This window comes from Aulostomus chinensis, chromosome 21 (assembly GCF_037954235.1).
Source record: "Aulostomus chinensis isolate RoL2024-O1b breed Wild chromosome 21, RoL_Achi_v1.0, whole genome shotgun sequence".
In the NCBI taxonomy this organism is placed as follows: Eukaryota; Metazoa; Chordata; class Actinopteri; order Syngnathiformes; family Aulostomidae; genus Aulostomus; species Aulostomus chinensis.
The window spans coordinates 24,267,488-24,285,332 of NC_141340.1; the positions used below are offsets into that span (position 1 = coordinate 24,267,488).

The following is a 17,845-nucleotide window of genomic DNA, read 5'->3' on the forward strand; positions in this document are numbered from 1 at the left end:
CACTCTCTTGGAGTCACACCCACTCTGTTGGAATCACACACACTCTGTTGGAGTCACACACTCTCTCTTGGAGCCACACACTCTTTTGGAGTCATACACACTCTGTTGGAGTCACACACTCTCTTGGAGTCACACACACTCTGTTGGAGTCACAAACACTCTGTTGGAGTCACACACTCTCTTGGAGTCACACACTCTGTTGGAGTCACACACACTGTTGGAGTCACAAACACTCTGTTGGAGTCACACACTCTCTTGGAGTCACACACTCTGTTGGAGTCACACATTCTCTTGGAGTCACACACTCTGTTGGAGTCACACACTCTCTCTTGGAGTCACACACTCTGTTAGAGTCACACACACTCTGTTGGAGTCACACAATCGGTTGGAGTCACACACACTCTGTTGGAGTCACACACACTCTTGGAGTCACACACACTCTGTTGGTGTCACACACTCTCTGTTGGAGTCACACACTCTCTGTTGGAGTCACACACTCTCTCTTGGAGTCACACACTCTCTTGGAGTCACACACACTGTGTTGGAGTCACACACTCGGTTGGAGTCACACACACTCTGTTGGAGTCACACACACTCTTGGAGTCACACACACTCTGTTGGAGTCACACACACTCTCTTGGAGTCACACCCACTCTTTTGGAATCACACACACTCTGTTGGAGTCACACACTCTCTCTTGGAGCCACACACTCTTTTGGAGTCATACACACTCTGTTGGAGTCACACACTCTCTTGGAGTCACACACACTCTGTTGGAGTCACACACACTGTTGGAGTCACAAACACTCTGTTGGAGTCACACACTCTCTTGGAGTCACACACTCTGTTGGAGTCACACATTCTCTTGGAGTCACACACTCTGTTGGAGTCACACACTCTCTCTTGGAGTCACACACTCTGTTAGAGTCACACACACTCTGTTGGAGTCACACAATCGGTTGGAGTCACACACACTCTGTTGGAGTCACACACACTCTTGGAGTCACACACACTCTGTTGGTGTCACACACTCTCTGTTGGAGTCACACACTCTCTGTTGGAGTCACACACTCTCTCTTGGAGTCACACACTCTCTTGGAGTCACACACACTGTGTTGGAGTCACACACTCGGTTGGAGTCACACACACTCTGTTGGAGTCACACACACTCTTGGAGTCACACACACTCTGTTGGAGTCACACACACTCTCTTGGAGTCACACCCACTCTGTTGGAATCACACACACTCTGTTGGAGTCACACACTCTCTCTTGGAGCCACACACTCTTTTGGAGTCATACACACTCTGTTGGAGTCACACACTCTCTTGGAGTCACACACACTCTGTTGGAGTCACACACACTCTGTTGGAGTCACACACACTGTTGGAGTCACAAACACTCTGTTGGAGTCACACACTCTCTTGGAGTCACACACTCTGTTGGAGTCACACACACTGTTGGAGTCACAAACACTCTGTTGGAGTCACACACTCTCTTGGAGTCACACACTCTGTTGGAGTCACACATTCTCTTGGAGTCACACACTCTGTTGGAGTCACACACTCTCTCTTGGAGTCACACACTCTGTTAGAGTCACACACACTCTGTTGGAGTCACACAATCGGTTGGAGTCACACACACTCTGTTGGAGTCACACACACTCTTGGAGTCACACACACTCTGTTGGTGTCACACACTCTCTGTTGGAGTCACACACTCTCTGTTGGAGTCACACACTCTCTCTTGGAGTCACACACTCTCTTGGAGTCACACACACTGTGTTGGAGTCACACACTCGGTTGGAGTCACACACACTCTGTTGGAGTCACACACACTCTTGGAGTCACACACACTCTGTTGGAGTCACACACACTCTCTTGGAGTCACACCCACTCTGTTGGAATCACACACACTCTGTTGGAGTCACACACTCTCTCTTGGAGCCACACACTCTTTTGGAGTCATACACACTCTGTTGGAGTCACACACTCTCTCTTGGAGTCACACACTCTCTTGGAGTCACACACACTCTGTTGGAGTCACACACACTCTTTTGGAGTTACACACACTCTGTTGGAGTCACACACACTCTTTTGGAGTCACACACACTCTGTTATAGTCACACACACTCTGTTGGAGTCACACACACTGTTGGAGTCACACACTCTCTCTTGGAGTCACACACACTGTTGGAGTCACACACTCTGTTGGAGTCACACACACTCTGTTGGAGTCACACACTCTCTCTTGGAGTCACACACTCTCTCTTGGAGTCACACACTCTCTGTTGGAGTCACACACACTCTTGGAGTCACACACTATCTGTTGGAGTCACACACTCTTTTGGAGTCACACACATTCTGTTGGAGTCACAAACTCTCTCTTGGAGTCACACACACTCTGTTGGAGTCACACACTCTGTTGGAGTCACACACACTCTGTTGGAGTCACACACTCTGTTGGAGTCACACACACTCTGTTGGAGTCACACACACTCTTTTGGAGTTACACACACTCTGATGGAGTCACACACACTCTCTTGGAGTCACACAGTCTCTCTTGGAGTCACACAGTCTCTCTTGGAGTCACACACACTCTGTTGGAGTCACACACTCTCTCTTGGAGTCACACACTCTCTTGGAGTCACACACACTCTGTTGGAGTCACACACTCTGTTGGAGTCACACACACTGTTGGAGTCACACACTCTCTCTTGGAGTCACACACACTCTCTTGGAGTCACACTCTCTCTTGGAGTCACACACTCTCTCTTGGAGTCACACACACTCTCTTGGAGTCACACACTCTCTCTTGGAGTCACACACTCTGTTGGAGTCACACACACTCTGTTGGAGTCACACACTCTCTTGGAGTCACTCACTCTGTTGGAGTCACACACACTCTCTTGGAGTCACACACTCTCTCTTGGAGTCACAGTCTCTCTTGGAGTCACACACTCTCTCTTGGAGTCACACACTCTCTCTTGGAGTCACTCACTCTGTTGGAGTCACACACTCTCTCTTGGAGTCACACACTCTCTTGGAGTCACACACACTCTGTTGGAGTCAGGGACTGACACGTCGACCAGAGCTCTGTACAGCTGGGCTGATTCATCTTGCATTGTGCAAAGAAATTCTCGATTGGACTCACTGGTCTCCTGCCTGCTTGCTCCACCCATCAAGAACACGCCGAGGTTGGGCGAGGTTCTGTGGTCCAGCCCGACAGTGTGGACGCCCCGTGGGGAACCAGAACCTCTGCTCTGATTCAGGAGTGTGAGCTGCTCCTGGGAGCTGCGCAGTGAAACCTCTCTGCCAACCTGCAAGACCGACCCAGAGGAGCAGCCTGGGGCCTCGTCTGCTGCACGGGATGCAGATTCAACAACCCTCCCTTCTGCCACCTGCTGAGGACTGAGCTCAGAGACTCGTGGTTGAAGAGGGAGGGGCTCTCATAGGTGACCTGTCAATCATCGGTGACTTAGGTGGTCCCAGGTCAAAGGTCACAGCAGGTCACAGGACCTAAACCGACATCCAGAGGCCAACCTGTTAAGCTTTGGTACACTAACATTTGTCTGATGGTTTTCAAACGGATGAAGTGCTGAGGAATGAGACCGTTTTCTGAACAAGTTTGATTCCTTTCAACATTTTTTATTCAAAGGCTGTAAATTTCATATTTTCTACAGTGTAAAAGGTCACAAATTCAACAGAAGTGAAAAGATGGACTTTTAAAAGAAATATAAACCATATCAAAGGAGGTGAGTTGGACGAAGAGCAAAAACGTCCATTAAAAATGATCCACCAGAAGCCAACGAATCACGTGACAGGGAGGGAGGGGGAGGGTGAGGAGGAAGAGGAGAAACAAACATGAACATCACGCATCACTAAACTGAGTAGAAAAGGGATGTAAACCTTCAATGACTTGAAGACGTGACGACCGTATTTATCAGAAACACTCAAACAGTTCACAGCCATAAGAAAATAGACAGCAGTGATGTCCAATATGACCAGAGGAGATATAGATATTTATACTGTGTATAGAGAGAGAGAGAGAGATATTCATACTTCAAACATATACATTTGTACAGCTCTCTTTTGCTTGGGTTACACCAGCAGGGTGGTGGAGGACGTAGCTCAGCTGGATGTTCTCTAGAGTCCTGAATGTCCTGAGCGATGACTGGTCGCAGCTGCAGCGCCGCAGCTGCAGCGCCACAGCTGCGGCGCCACAGCTGCGGCGCCACAGCTGCTGATTGGTTGCACGATGGCGTCGGGTCCTCCGTCATGAGCGCTTCAGTCATTGTCGAATAAAAAAATAGACTTTTGAGGGGGCAAACGAATTCCGTGAGCTCCGATCATCTCTTGTAATGGGAAAGAAAGCTGAGGTGTTATTGCTACACAACAGAAGGAAAATGGCTATGAGCTGCTGGAATCACTTCCTGGATCAGTTCCTGCTGCAACTTGTGTCCACAAAGCGTCCGAGAGGAAGCAGCAGAAAGACTCACGCAGCTGCATCTTCACTGTCACTGCTAACGTGCTAACATCTCCTAGCGCTGGTTTGGTCTCCATCAACTCCTGAGAAATAATATGGGATCTCTGTTAGCTGCTAGCCAGTTAGCACCTCAGCCTGCCTTCTCGAGTCTTCTAGTCTGGATAACGCCTACAAAGCCGGCCGCTGAGACACATTCCAGCTGAAAGACCAACTCATTATTCAGTATGAACGCATGAAGCCGCCTCATCAACAAAGACAACGTCTTGATGTTGGCTCGCCTGGAGGGGTAGTGCCTGCAGAACAGGACTGGTGGGCGTGGTTTACTGTCGTTGTTTCAGGTGGACAAACTCGCAGCGTCGGCTGCTAATCCCAACTCTGTCTGAATCAGAGCGTCTCAGCTGGGGTGCTGGATTCACGCAGGAGACCTGATCCAGCATCAGTCCTCCTGGAGTTTGGTAAAGGTAGGAGGTTCTCTGTTTTGTTGTTTAACTGCTTTAATGGCTGAAGTTTTCATTAGTTTGCTCATGTTCTTATTTGAGAACAAATAATAATTGACTAATTATGTACATGTGCTGCTCCCTGCTGGTGTTTAACATCCAGCTGCTGAGATCCCTTCAACGGTCCGGTCAGCGATGCTGCGGCCGACGGGTCAGACGTGGCGTTGCTATTAGCTCTGGAATTCCTGCCTGAACTGATCAACACTCACACAAACAAACCCAAACCCAGCCTTCTGGAAGGTTCCTACTTCTGGGCGATGTCAAAGGTCATCGGAGGCATCCATAGTTGAGTTTTGAAATTTTGGGATGTTTTCAGTGTCGATGGAGTTTGTCCTGACTGCGCCAAACACAGAAGGAACACTTGACCTAAAGTCTTCAGGTTCTCCATACTCGGATAGCAGGATGTTCTCATGAACAACACGTGGAACGTGAGAACAAACTGCAGCAGGACTGTGATTCAGTTCCACGCAGCTACACAGAGGAAAAGAGAAAAGAAAATAGTGCAAGAACAAACGTTGCAGCACAGCCACTGATCAAAGGCGTTCATGTCCCGACGAGGGCGTCCCCCCCGAGAGGCAGCCCGGCGCGCCTCTGCGTCTCTTTGATTCTGGAGACACAGACCATGAACAGAGAGAGAAGACGAAAACAACCTCACAACTTCACTGCTGAACACACAGAAAAACAGCACAATTAAACGTATGAATACATACAAGACCAATCCCATTTGGGCCTCAGCGTCTGATTGACTTTGTCTTCTTGGAGAAGAGAGCAAGATGTGATTGTCTGATGCAGCTGAGAACCCTTGGACAGAGGCAGAGCTCACGCCGGGGGAAACAACTCCTCGCTCTCCGCTGACTTCATATCACATGGAAGTCTCATCGTCAACTCCATCTGCTGCAAACACTGGAAGATGTCTGCGAGCTGCACCGCCGGCAGAGAGCCTTTCTATCAGCTGATGGACTGGGGCGGAGCCTCCAGGGCTCCACAAGCAGGTCGGGTCAAATATTTTCACAAGTGAGCCCAAACAGTTGGACCATTCAACTTGTGTTGCTATTGAGTGTCGAGATGTCTGAAGGGTTGACGAGCAACTCTCCTCTACTTCAGTCAAACTTTAGTCCACTGAAGGGTCCATGGGGGGGCTTGATAAAGATAGCAAATGTTCCTCTAATTAATTTGAAAAGTCGTGTATTCTGTCAAGAAACAGAACTTTTATTCTTGATTACTTGACAAAAAATGGCGTGTGCTCGGCCACAGTTGTTTATTTTTCTGTTTATTAAAACTATAAACATGGACCTGATCACATGACACGGCATGGCGAATGGACAATGATTAGCTGCTGTGCTAATGGCAATGTGCCACAAAGAACTGTTTTTATTAAAAATGAGCAACTGCAGAAACGTCTGGGGCAAAAAGTGGGTGTCATCTGTCTGTTGTTGGACTTAAAAGCTCTTCGGTGCTGGATGACACCGGGCCGGCAGCGCCAACATAGTGAGAGGTTCAGCTCTCTGGCTATCGCAGAGCTGGTTGTTTTCCCCTCTCGTGGGTGTGTCGCTCTGCCTCTCTGGAATACGATGGACACACACATTCCCACACACACAACCTTGGGTCACTGACATATGCATCCGTTAGCCCCCTACCAACCATTACACCCAAACATCTCACCCAGTCACACTGGTGCTGTCCAGGGTTTCCATGTCAGACCTCATAAGTCCCATGAACGTCCAGGTCTCAGACCTCTGGAGGCACCAACACCAACACACAGGCGGAGGCGTGAGGGCCTGTATTTATTACCCAGGAACAGAACTGGGCTTCAGTCTGAAGAACACTGAGGCAGCTGGCTGGAGGAGGAACGGATTGCTGTTGATGGACGGAACCTCAGGAACATCAACATCTGCTGTTGGGGGGGCCTTCAGGAAACGTGCTGTAAACTGAGATGAACGATACATCTTCCTCTTTACAAGTCCTGCTAACAGCTTCACCTGACGTACAGAAGCCTGATCATGCCTGAGGACACGTAAGTATGAAGAACACATGTTCACAGCACACACACCCCCCATCAGGGGTCCCCCACCCCCCCATGGGTGGGCCAGCATAGTCAAAGATCGCCTCAGGGAGTGCCTTTCCCCATCATGCAACGAGGGACGGATTCCAAAGCTTCCAAACCTCCTGCCAGCCAGCCGGAGCCTCCCAGACCAACTCCCGTATCTGACAGCTCTTTGAATTGTTTGATCTGGTCTCAGGTTTGGCAGCGAGAGAAACACGGCACACTTAAGTTCCATCTTTCATTAAACTGAGGAAATCTGTTTCAGTGGTTAAGTAAATACAGGCCCAGCCGCCACCGTTAAGAGTCTGAGTCCATGATTCACAGTGATCCATCTTGCTCAGCGCGAGACCCTAAAATCTTCTCAGTTCTTGAATGGCTGAGGGGGCGGAGCTCCTCCAGTCAGAAGGAACAAACAAAACCGATGGAGGGTTCTTCTTTGAGACGTGGGAGGATGTAATTCTCGCCTCATTGCCTCCCTCAGTGTGCAACAGGTTGGCTTCAGGCGTCATCTGGGGGGCGAGGGTCTGGCGAAGGTCAGTGCATAGGTGGAGGATCAGACGCGACCTGTCCAGCTGAGGCTGTTATTTTCATTTTTCCATGGATACAAGAAGCTGTGATTGAAGGTAGGGGCTTGATAAGACAACATAGAGCAACATATCGCAACCAGACACACACACAGGGTGGGGTCAGCGCTCCACTCCGGCTAACTGGATTGGACTGTGAAAAGCGTGGACGTCCAATGGGTCTGCCACACAGCTGATTCCACGTCATGTGACCTCAGCGAAGGTGATGTGGTTCTACAAGGAGGAAAGAAATCACAAGATCACTATCAGAACCCTGAAGCGTCGGACTCATTAGGACAGTTTAATCTGGAGGAACGTTTCATCATCATCATCATGATGATCTGAAATATCTCCTGTTGTCTGTCAGAGCCGTGTAGGTCAGTGACTGACACTGGAATGAAAGGAGTGTCCAGGTGAAAGAGTTCAGGTGAAACATGCTGGAGGTTTGAGAGTGAAGCCTCAGGCAGTGAAACACCGGAGCTTCAGTTCTCCTCAGAAACACAAACACCACGTCAGTTCAGTTTCAGGGAGCCTCCAGCAGAGGTGAGCGAACTATTCCCCTCACCACAGGGCAGGCTTGTCTGTGTGTTTAGAGGGACACACCCACGTGGCTCTCTGGAGAGCTGAGACCCAGGCTACTTAGTTTAGCATAGTGAATGGCTGGATTACTGCACCTCCCTCCTACCAGGCTGGACTAATAAGTCCCTAAAGACTCTCCAGCTGGTCCAGAACGCTGCTGCCCGAGTTGACTAGAACTGGTAGCAGAGACCAGGTCTCTCCTGGACTGCTTCTCTGCATGGCTCCCTGTCAGATTCAGAACAGAATTTAAAATTCTCCTTCTACCATCAAAGTCCTCAACAATCAGGCTCCTTCATCCCTGACAGAGCTCCTAGTCCCCTATGATCCAGCTAGAACCCTTCACTCCCAGGATGCAGGGTTCCTGCTGGTTCCTAGAGTTCTAACAGTAGAATGGAGCCAGAGCCTTCAGCTACCAGGCTCCCCTCCTGTGGAACCGTCTCCCAGTTCCAGTCCAGGACCCAGACCCCCTCTCTAGGTTTAAGAGCAGACTTAAGACCTCCTTGTTGATCAGGCTTTTACTCAGGACTGCTTAGGCTGGCCTTAGATCTGCTGCTATAGGCTCAGACTGCTGGGATCTCCCATGATGCACTGGGCTTCTCTCTCCTCCTCCTGTCCTCAGACGTGTTACTAACTCCTCTTCTTCTCCCCTCATCCCAGATCCTGGTGCTGCTGGAGGAGGCTCCAGACCTGAAGAGGCTCCAGCTGCCACCCGTAGCTCCACCTGCTCACGTCCCCGTTTGTCCATCAGTCTCTCCTCCTTTCTCTCACTCTTTATCTCTGTCCCTCTCTTTCCTTCTGTCTCTCTGTCTTCCTCTATTCTCTGTCTTTGTCCATCAGTCTCTCCTCCTTTCTCTCCCTCTTTATCTCTGTCCGTCTCTCTCCTTCTGTCTCTCTGTCTTCCTCCATTCTGTCTTTGTCTCTGTCCATCAGTCTCTCCTCCTTTCTCTCTCTTTATCTCTGTCCCTCTCTTTCACTTCTGTATCTCTGTCTTCCTCCATTCTCTGTCTTTGTCTCTGTCCATCAGTCTCTCCTCCTTTCTCTCTCTCTTTCTCTCTGTCTCTCTCTTTCCTTCTGTCTCTCTGTCTTCCTCCATTCTCTGTCTTTGTCTCTGTCCATCAGTCTCTCCTCCTTTCTCTATCTCTTTATCTCTGTCCCTCTCTCTCCTTCTGTGTCTCTGTCCTCCTCCATTCTCTGTCTTTGTCTCTGTCCTGCTCTCCTGCTCTCTCTCTCCGTCCCCACTGATCTTGGATCTGCTCCACCTTCCTGCTGGTAAAGGAAGGTTCTGGTGGCTGCTGTTGCAGGATGTGCTGCTGATGGAGAATTGTTGGGTGGAGGTTCATTGAAGGAGGGAGGTGCTGGACCTGCTCCACTTGGACAGAGTCAGGACAGAACTTTGGTTGGGGTTTGGTGCCACACAAATAAAACTGACCTGACTTGACTGGTAGTGGGTGGGAAGTGTTAGCGTAGCTCCGTCTCTGCCTGCATTAATATCAGGAGGGTTGTGTGTAACCTTGGTGATGAATACCAGTTTAACATGAGGAGACGTTGTAGTGGTAGAATCAGACACGTAGCCGGAACTACTTTCCTGACTGGGAGCAGGGATTTGACGCAGCACCTCCAAAGCTCCACTGGAACTTGGGTCAACAGAACCAAAGGTTTGTTGAGGACTAGAAGAGCGACTGCTGCTACTGATGATGATGAGGAGGAGGAGGATTCCTGCTGGACACACCAGCATCCTGGACCTGAGCTAGCTGATGCTAACACTTCCCACCCACTACCAGCCATTGGGCTAAGCTAACTAGCCTGGACCTGAGCTAGCTGATGCTAACACTTCCCACCCTCTACCAGCCACTGGGCTAAGATAACTAGCCTGGACCTTAACTAGCTGATGCCTCCACTTCCCACCCACTACCAGCCACTGGGCTAAGATAACTAGCCTGGACCTTAACTAGCTGATGCCTCCACTTCCCACCCACTACCAGCCACTGGGCTAAGATAACTAGCCTGGACCTTAACTAGCTGATGCTAACACTTCCCACCCACCACCAGCCACTGGGCTAAGATAACTAGCCTGGACCTTAACTAGCTGATGCCTCCACTTCCCACCCACCACCAGCCACTGGGCTAAGATAACTAGCCTGGACCTTAACTAGCTGATGCCTCCACTTCCCACCCACCACCAGCCACTGGGCTAAGCTAACTAGCCTGGACCTTAACTAGCTGATGCCTCCACTTCCCACCCACCACCAGCCACTGGGCTAAGATAACTAGCCTGGACCTTAACTAGCTGATGCCTCCACTTCCCACCCACCACCAGCCACTGGGCTAAGCTAACTAGCCTGGACCTTAACTAGCTGATGCCTCCACTTCCCACCCACTACCAGCCACTGGGCTAAGCTAACTAGCCTGGACCTTAACTAGCTGATGCCTCCACTTCCCACCCACTACCAGCCACTGGGCTAAGATAACTAGCCTGGACCTTAACTAGCTGATGCCTCCACTTCCCACCCACCACCAGCCACTGGGCTAAGATAACTAGCCTGGACCTTAACTAGCTGATGCCTCCACTTCCCACCCACCACCAGCCACTGGGCTAAGCTAACTAGCCTGGACCTTAACTAGCTGATGCCTCCACTTCCCACCCACTTCCAGCCACTGGGCTAAGCTAACTAGCCTGGACCTTAACTAGCTGATGCCTCCACTTCCCACCCACTACCAGCCACTGGGCTAAGCTAACTAGCCTGGACCTTAACTAGCTGATGCCTCCACTTCCCACCCACTACCAGCCACTGGGCTAAGCTAACTAGCCTGGACCTTAACTAGCTGATGCCTCCACTTCCCACCCACTACCAGCCACTGGGCTAAGATAACTAGCCTGGACCTTAACTAGCTGATGCCTCCACTTCCCACCCACCACCAGCCACTGGGCTAAGATAACTAGCCTGGACCTTAACTAGCTGATGCCTCCACTTCCCACCCACCACCACCCACTGGGCTAAGATAACTAGCCTGGGTCTAAGCTCTCTGCAGGAGGGTCTTTGTCTTCTTTACTTTGGTGTTAATACCAGCAGCCAGAGTGTTGAAGTAGAATTTCACGAATCACCAGCTGCAGTGAGGATGAGGCCAAGATAGTCTTCATGATAGCATCCATGGTAGAGAGATGTTGCTGCATGACTGTAGCTGATGCTCTTCTGATCAGCTTCATTACCCGTGAACTCATTACTGACTCATTAAGAAATGAAACCACGATTACAGACAGCAGTACAACTGTGTACATGTTGGGATAGAGCTTGAACAAGGAGGCTTATTAGCATTTATAATGGAGGAGGTGGTTTCCTCTGAAGAAGCAACATTTCTCTGTCCTAAATCAGAGTGTGTGATGTCCCCCTGGACGCCTGATGACATCATTAGCTTGTTTCTTCCTGGGAGATCAAACTGGTGGACTGTGGTGTCTTCCAGCATGGAGTGCTGAGATGAGGCAGACACTAAGTCCTAACAAAAATAATCATATAAAAGTGTGGGATATTTTTTCCTCCTGCCGTGGCATTTTGTTCACAGTGGCTTGTTTCGCTCAGGGCATTTCAGGCTGTGCTATTTTGGAGCCGGCAATGTTCCAGCGAGCCTGCGAGCACCCGAGGTGAGAGTGAGATTTTCTGCTCTTTGTCAGACAGACGAGTGGAGGCTCTCACAGGCGAGCTAGCTGCCGCCCAGTCCTCATATTACACTGCTGAATACCGATCTCAAAGCAGCAAACCTGCAGATTTGGAGGAGTATGAACACGGCGTCTGCTTTTTAACAGATGAGCAAATGTGTTTCACTCAGATGTGAAGAGAGGAGGAGGAGGAGGAGGAGGAGGAGGAGCAGCAGCACTTCAATCACATGCCAGATATTCTGGACAGAACTGATTTCAGCCTCTCTGGCTTCACTGGTCGGGTGACTGGATCAGGGTGGGGACCAGGGCCTGGGTTTGACCACTCGCTCTTCTCGTTACCAGTGACACAGTGTTCAGATGCTGCTGTCTGGTTCCATTACATGCAGACCAGGCGCCACTCAGATCAAAATGATGCTCAAATAAGGGCATCAGGCCAGCGGTAGCTGTTAGCTTGTCTCAGCTTCTGATCGCGCCACAACACCACGGGTCACACCTCGCCTTTCTCGCCTGACTTTACAACTCTTGTGAAATTGTGAATCATCTGAATTCCCAATATAATTTCCCCTGTTGTCGTCCATTGAGTTCTTATGTTGGATTCACATTTGATCAGAACACCTGAGCTGGCACCTGAGCTGGCACCTGAGCTGGCACTGTCATCCAGGACCCGCTCTGACTTACACAAGTGTAACACAGCTCCAGCTACACATCACTCCCATGTAACCCTTCAGTCCCAGACTTAGTTTCAGCTGTTCCCCCTCACATGTTAAACAGAGTCCAACTCCAGACTCACACGGACTCAATCACGTGATGAAGAATCCCAATCCCAGTAGACACAGTTACGACAGAGACTGGGATGATGGGACTGCAATCTGGTCTGGACTGGTGCTGACTAGAATAGTCTAGCACTGACTAGAATAGTCTAGTACTGACTAGAATAGACTAGCACTGACTAGAATAGACTGGTGCTGACTAGAATAGACTAGCACTGACTAGAATAGACTGGTGCTGACTAGAATAGACTGGTGCTGATTTAAATAGAATAGTACTGACTAGAATAGACTGGTGCTGACTAGAATAGACTAGCACTGACTAGAATAGACTGGTGCTGACTAGAATAGACTGGTGCTGATTTAAATAGAATAGTACTGACTAGAATAGACTGGTGCTGACTAGAATAGACTAGCACTGACTAGAATAGACTGGTGCTGACTAGAATAGACTGGTGCTGATTTAAATAGAATAGTACTGACTAGAATAGACTGGTGCTGACTAGAATAGACTAGCACTAACTAGAATAGACTGATGCTGACTAGAATAGACTGGTGCTGACTAGAATAGACTGGTGCTGATTTAAATAGAATAGTACTGACTAGAATAGACTGGTGCTGACTAGAATAGACTGGTGCTGACTAGAAAAGACTGGTGCTGACTAGAAAAGACTGGTGCTGACGTGAATAGACTAGTACTGACTTGACTACACTGGTGCTGAAAGGAAAAAACTGGTACTGACTAGAATACACTTGTGCTCACTCGAATAGTCTAGTCCTGACAAGAATGGACAGGTGCTGACTAGAATGGATCTGTGCTGACTAGAATGGACCGGTACTGACCAGAATGGGCCGGTACTGACTCGAATGGACCGGTACTGACTAGAATGGGCCGGTACTGACTAGAATGGACCGGTACTGACTAGAATGGACGGTACTGACCAGAATGGACTGGTAAACAGCCTGACTGCCTGAATCCTGAACAGAGCCCTGAGGCAGGCCTGCAGGCCTCCCCCCTCACATCCAATCACACAGCTGGATCTCAAACGCACCTCCTCGCCCTACCGCTGGTCAGAAAGCTGGGGGGGCCACCATAGAACCACCCTGGTGAACCGTGCTTGTCACAGAGGCCACGGACCAATCAGCTTCACTCCACATCACACAAAGACATCACAAACCAGTTGGTGCCAAATCTGCTACGTGGGACTAATGAAGATCCGACCTCCTCTCTGATTGGAGGAGGTCTGACAGTGATGACATCAGCATCGGGAAGAGCAGAAGCAAAGGTGTGTTCAGAGATCTGACAGAGGGGCGGAGTCACTTCACCGCAGTTGCCTTCTGTTTGTCAGACGCTGGAACCAGTGGAAGCCCTGCAGCCAGCGCAGGACGGCCCGGCGACGCTCCTTCACGTAGCAAGACTCGTCACCGTCCTCATCGTCGGTCTCCTGCAGCAGCAGCAGGCGCAGTCAGAACAGTCAGCTTGGTCACTTTGTCTAGTTAGTCGTCACTTCCTGCTAGTTAGCTGAAATATGAGAGAACACGTATCAGAACCAGATCTGATCCGTCAGCTCTGAGGAGCCGCATCAGACACAATCAGGCTGTTCCTGGAGGTGACAGACATTAGCCCCGCCCACTGGTGGGAAGGGCCGCTCTCATTGAAGTTGCCTCCATCCAGTCTGAAGCAGTCGCCAACAGCTCTCTGCTGCTCGGGGTTCAACTGGTTCTTTGGAGCAGGCATGCAACAACTACCGCCTCACCTGTGTGTGTTGCCATGGCTACAGAGTTATTGGCCACCTAGCAGACCACCAGTGATAGACCCCTCTGGCTGCAGCGAAGAGGGACCTCCTCAGACCTCCACTCACCCCCTTCTTCCGCCTCCTCTGGTCCAGAATGGGGGATTTGAAGACACACTGAACCACATCTCAGAATCAGCTGGTGCAGCCTGGACTTTTTTGAGGTGTCAGTTTTCTCTGGCTGGCTCCAAGGGCAGCGGCAGGAGGGTCAGATCCCTATGAGCGGCTAGTCACCTGAGGACCGACGTCTCAGAACCATGACGGTCTCTTGCACGTTGCACGTTTAGACACACACATCATTTACTCTGTCAGCCGCCATTTTGAAGACGTGCTTCATCTGGCCGACAGTGTTTATTGTGTAAGAGGACAGTGGAGCCTCGTGATTTGCTGCAGCCACCTGAGGTGATACGCTGATGAAAGGGATTCAGCACCACTACACCCAGAGTTCGCCTTCATTAAGCTACACACACACACACACACACACACACACACACACACACACACACACACACACACACACGCCTGGGCCATTCATCCTGGCCTTTCAGGTTAGGAGTGGACGTGAGCACAGAAACCTGTCCTACTAATATCCATCCCATCCAGATGTTGATGTGCACGCGTGTTTACATCAGCACCAGACCACCGCGTGAACTCCTGTTGTCATCATGCATTAGTAGGATGAGCTCAGCTCATCCACGGAGATGGCGAGTTTAGAACAGTCAATAAATCGTGACCACAACAACAACAACGTGTACCACCAGCCATCAGTCATGTTGCGTCGTGCTGGGCTGACCTGTGAGGCGATGTACTTCTCCAGGGGGCTCTCCACTCGACCCACACCCAGCATGGCTGCGGCGGGCTGCTGCTCCGCTGGCGACTCCTCACTCAGCAGTAATTTGCCTTTGAAGTTATGGACCACACAGACCACCTACAACACAACACACACACACACACACACACACACACACACACACCCTTTTACTTATATCTTTGTGAGGACTTTCATTGACATAATACATTCCTCCACCCCTCCTGTCTCCGGCTGGAGATGGGGTCCTAATCCTGCACCTAACCATCTCAACTGACTGCCCGACCCTAACCTTGACCCTAAACCTGACCAGAACCTGATTCTAACCTTGACCCTAACCCTAACAGAACCTGACCCTAACCTTGACCCTAAACCTAACCAGAACCTGATTCTAACCTTGACCCTAACCCTAACAGAACCTGACCCTAACCTTGACCCTAAACCTGACCAGAACCTGATTCTAACCTTGACCCTAACCCTAACAGAACCTGACCCTAACCTTGACCCTAAACCTGACCAGAACCTGATTCTAACCTTGACCCTAACCCTAACAGAACCTGACCCTAACCTTGACCCTAAACCTAACCAGAACTTGATTCTAACCTCGACCCTAAAACCAAGTCTTGACCTTCAAAGGCCCTTTGAAGAAGTGAGGACTGGCTAAAATGTCCTCACTTACCAAAAATGTCCTCACTCTGTTGTTAAAAATGTATTGTAGTCCTCACTATGTAGCAAGTACAAGAACACACACACACACACACACACACACAATCTCCACACTCCAGAGGAAAGTGTATGACTGCATTTCTAAGCAGCTGATTGGATGAACAGAGGAACCTGAGTATGTAGGTCGAGCGTACGAGTGCGTTTATGTGCATGTGTGTATGTGTGCATGCGTGTGTGCATGCGTGTGTGCATGCGTGTGTTTGCATGTGTGTGCATGTGTGTGTGCGTGTGCATGTGTGTGTGCATGCATGTGTGTGTGTCCTGGGGTTACTACTGTAGCTCTGATAGATGTGGTTGTTGCATCAGCTCTTCTTATAAGGAGCAAATGTGGCTTTAGGGTTGAAGATGAAAAACACCAATTTCTTGTCGGCTGAGGAGCTCACTCCCAGACCGCCACGTCTTCCTCTCACTCCCAGACCGCCACGTCTTCCTCTCACTCCCAGATGCCACGTCTTCCTCTCACTCCCAGACCTCCACGTCTTCCTCTCACTCCCAGACCGCCACGTCTTCCTCTCACTCCCAGATGCCACGTCTTCCTCTCACTCCCAGATGCCACGTCTTCCTCTCACTCCCAGACCGCCACGTCTTCCTCTCACTCCCAGATGCCACGTCTTCCTCTCACTCCCAGATGCCACATCTTCCTCTCACTCCCAGACCGCCACGTCTTCCTCTCACTCCCAAGCCTCCACGTCTTCCTCTCACTCCCAGACCTCCACGTCTTCCTCTCACTCCCAGACCTCCACGTCTTCCTCTCACTCCCAGACATCCACGTCTTCCCCTCACTCACAGGCCTCCACGTCTTCCTCTCACTCACAGGCCTCCACGCCTTCCTCTCACTCACAGACATCCACGTCTTCCTCTCACTCCCAGACCTTCACGTCTTCCTCTCACTCCCAGACCGCCACGTCTTCCTCTCACTCCCAGACCGCCACGTCTTCCTCTCACTCCCAGACCTCCACGTCTTCCTCTCATTCCCAGGCCTCCACGTCTTCCTCTCACTCCCAGGCCTCCATGTCTTCCTCTCACTCCCAGACCTCCACGTCTTCCTCTCACTCCCAGACCTCCACGTCTTCCTCTCACTCCCAGACATCCACGTCTTCCTCTCACTCCCAGACCGCCACGTCTTCCTCTCACTCTCACTACCAGACCTCCACGTCTTCCTCTCACTCCCAGACCTCCACGTCTTCCTCTCACTCCCAGGCCTCCACGTCTTCCTCTCACTCCCAGGCCGCCACGTCTTCCTCTCACTCCCAGACCGCCACGTCTTCCTCTCACTCCCAGACCGCCACGTCTTCCTCTCACTCCCAGACCTCCACGTCTTCCTCTCACTCCCAGACCTCCACGTCTTCCTCTCACTCCCAGGCCTCCACGTCTTCCTCTCACTCCCAGGCCTCCACGTCTTCCTCTCACTTCCAGGCCTCCACGTCTTCCTCTCACTCCCAGACCTCCACGTATTCCTCTCACTCCCAGACCTCCACGTCTTCCTCTCACTCCCAGGCCTCCACGTCTTCCTCTCACTCCCAGACCTCCACGTCTTCCTCTCACTCCCAGGCCTCCACGTCTTCCTCTCACTCCCAGGCCGCCACGTCTTCCTCTCACTCCCAGACCGCCACGTCTTCCTCTCACTCCCAGACCGCCACGTCTTCCTCTCACTCCCAGACCTCCACGTCTTCCTCTCACTCCCAGACCTCCACGTCTTCCTCTCACTCGCAGGCCTCCACGTCTTCCTCTCTCTCATGCTGCAATGTCTGCTTAGCAAGCAGTTTGTTGAGCAGGACAAACTCAGATGAACAGGCTGGTTTTACCTGGAGGATGGGCGGAGCCTCAATACATTAGATGCAATCAACATAGTGGAAACTTGCGTTTTTTTCCCCCAAGTACTGCACACATTGGCTTCGCCAGCGTCACCCCCTACTACACTGAGGGTCATTT

At 50.7% G+C, this 17,845-nt stretch overlaps 1 protein-coding gene across 3 annotated transcripts in view; it reads right to left on the reverse strand.

Annotated features, from left to right (window-relative positions):
* Positions 1–3,646: 3,646 nt before the first annotated feature.
* Positions 3,647–17,845, reverse strand: part of plppr5b (phospholipid phosphatase related 5b) — a 110,279-nt gene continuing 96,080 nt past the window's right edge. For 2 of the 3 annotated variants that reach the window (XM_086191105.1, XM_086191103.1), the window contains 3 exons: positions 15,173–15,307; positions 13,913–14,031; positions 3,647–7,822 (listed from right to left, as the gene is read on the reverse strand). In XM_086191105.1, the coding sequence (XP_086047231.1) occupies positions 7,729–7,822; positions 13,913–14,031; positions 15,173–15,307 (348 nt within the window). In that variant the 3' untranslated portion in view covers positions 3,647–7,728. The remainder of the gene's footprint in view (positions 7,823–13,912; positions 14,032–15,172; positions 15,308–17,845) is intronic. The other variant, XM_086191104.1, reaches the window with a different exon arrangement.